The sequence below is a fragment of the Solanum stenotomum genome, chromosome 7 (genome assembly GCF_019186545.1).
Source record: "Solanum stenotomum isolate F172 chromosome 7, ASM1918654v1, whole genome shotgun sequence".
NCBI lineage: Eukaryota > Viridiplantae > Streptophyta > Magnoliopsida > Solanales > Solanaceae > Solanum > Solanum stenotomum.
The window spans coordinates 436,276-438,926 of record NC_064288.1 but is presented as its reverse complement, the minus strand read 5'-3'; the positions used below and the strand labels follow the sequence as shown (position 1 = coordinate 438,926).

Genomic DNA, 2,651 nt, shown 5'->3' with positions numbered 1-2,651 from the left:
TATGTATGGCACCTTTAGAAGATCTACTGTACTCTTGTCTGCTTTGTCAGGTGACAGCCTAAATTCCTCTCTGGTAGCCATAGTCTGCGTGGACCCAGACATGTTTAAAGCATGGGCTATAAATGAAGGCATCAAGGTGACACCCTGAATTCCTCTTACATCTTCAACCTGCTCATATGAAAAACTGCACAGATTATACACTATATGTTGTTATACAAGGAAAGAGATGAGAAAGATCAGAACAATATTCATCATAACATAAGCTGACAAGAAAATATAAGGGAACCTGAAAGACCATTTACTTTCGGCAATTAACTGTGTAAAACAGGAGGGGTGACCGGGTTCTTTATGTCTCCCACATAAGATGAATTTGTGAATGAAGGGATGAAAATATGCATTACTGATTCCTCTCCTTGGAATAATCACGTCCTGAGAGTAGATGAGAGAAAATCTTGAAAAAGAACAAACCAAGTCCGTTATCTTTTCTCCTCCTTACAGAACTAAAGGAAAGATCCCTCTTTGATTATTTGTCTTGTCTCAGTATTTCACTTCTCTGCTCTTTACTCTTCCCTCTAATCTAGCATGTTTCCTTAAGAAATAACTCCATACTTTATTGACGACAAAACTTTCTTTCTTAACATCTTGTAAAATCATAATATCATACTTCTTATTTTGGCTTTAGTTAGTTTCTTTTCTTTCCGTAATCGTACATGACATTTGGAATGTAAGAAGTATGCTTTCACTTGTGTAGCATAGGCATTCAAGACATAATCTGGAATCTGAATATTCAATTTATCTGGCAGATACTTTTGTTTACCGGGAAAACGGTACAATTGAATTTGTAATGAGGTCCAGGACACACATCTCGATTTAACTCTTTAGGTCCAGTTATTAGCAGTTAAATGTGCTTGTTAAAGAAATAAACGGAAGTAATAAAGCTGTATGGAGCAATAGAGCTCAGGTGATGCGTGTTTGCACCGGATCCAGCGATGTTAGAATGATGTTGATCTCAGTTCCTGGATCGTAAATGCTATGAGATAAAACTTAGTGAACATATGAAAACTTGGAGCACAAGAATATAAGTGTATTCCTTTTGTATTGTTCAGAATCCAATCCTTCCAATTGTGATCAAACTCCTATATATTGGTTTACAAAGATAATACATCAACCAATTGAAAAGCTCCACTTGAGCCCTTAAGTACTATGGCCAATGGCTGCCATCCACGTGGAAATACTGTTAGTTGTGCCAACTATTATTCCTCTGTTGCGGACGAGGTATCGAACGATCATATCTGATGTATCTGTGCTATTGTCCTTTTTGCCACGTCATCCAGGAACGATTTTCTCTATCCTCAGGCTAGGAGTTCCCGCCTTTTTCTCAAAGATGCTCATTTTGTGACCCCGGAAACTAATCGAATCCGATCTTTGCCGAACATATCCTCGTACCTGACCATTCCACTGAACCAATTTTCTCGAGCGTCTTTTGTTGATGCCACGTGTCCACCCTTTATTCTTCCACGTACACTAGCTGTTTTTGCTCCATACAACTTTCCTTATGAAATTTTTTATATGGTCATGAAGAGTAGTACCAAACTTCATTAATGAAAGTTGTGAAGTTCTCATAAGATTTTTATGAAGCATTGCAGAGTAAGAAGTAGTTTATTCTGAAATATAAAGAGAATTATAAGTATTTGTTAGTATTGTATGTGATTATATTTATCTTGACGAGAGCAGAATAAAGACGTGAAACAGCTCTGCACTGATCCAAGAGCAAAGGCTGCAATATTGAAAGACATGGATACCGTTGGAAGGGAAGCACAGGTAATTTGAATTCCCCTGCAATGAAATGTAGTTCCTTGTCTTTTCAACATGTTTTTCATGGCAAACAATTTGCAGTTGCGAGGTTTCGAATTTGCAAAAGCTATTACTTTGGTGCTTGAGCCTTTTACTTTGGAGAATAATCTGCTTACTCCAACGTACAAGGTAAGTGTTGTTTCGCGATTATTAGACAACCAGATAAAGTCTCCATTGCTCAAATCTTTTTCTGTATTCCTTGTCCTTTTTTCAGATAAAAAGGCCACAAGCAAGAACATACTTTGCTAAAGAAATAGCTGACATGTATGCAGAACTCTCAACATCCAATTCTTCTCCAGATAAAATCTTGTGAAAGGCAAAAATAATATATTGTGATCTTATGCTGTTGAAATATTGTCCATCTCACAATGGAACTATATATTTAAGTAGTTAATATTGACAAGGAGTGTAAAACATATTCTGCTGTAGAACCTATTATTGCACATGCAACTCTTTTGTGATAATGGTATGGCATAGTATAAATATATATTTTAAAATGCTTTTACACCAACCCAAGTGTAGTCGGGTTTTTTTTTAGTTAAAACCAAACCAATCTAAATATAGTTGGTTTTCTTATTCCAGTACCAAACCTTAGTCGGGGTTTTTTCTCCTGTTTGACTTGGTTTGCGGTTTGATTTGGTACACCCATGTAGACAACCAAACCAACTCTTCTCAAATCCTTCTCATGAATTAGGGGTGTACAAAATCGAACCGAAAATCGAATCAAACCGCAAATCGAGTCAAATTGGAAAAAAACCCGACTAACGGTTTAGTTTGACTTGGTTTGGTATTGGAAA

General features: G+C 36.7%; 1 protein-coding gene across 1 annotated transcript in view; it reads left to right on the top strand.

The window, feature by feature from the left end:
* The window catches only part of LOC125870943 (long chain acyl-CoA synthetase 6, peroxisomal-like), a 10,783-nt gene extending 8,577 nt beyond the window's left edge, over positions 1-2,206 (top strand). The window contains exons 20-23 of the mRNA XM_049551491.1: positions 51-136; positions 1,735-1,821; positions 1,897-1,983; positions 2,069-2,206. Coding sequence (XP_049407448.1) covers positions 51-136; positions 1,735-1,821; positions 1,897-1,983; positions 2,069-2,167 — 359 coding nt within the window. The 3' untranslated portion in view covers positions 2,168-2,206. The remainder of the gene's footprint in view (positions 1-50; positions 137-1,734; positions 1,822-1,896; positions 1,984-2,068) is intronic.
* The last annotated feature ends 445 nt before the right edge of the window (positions 2,207-2,651 follow it).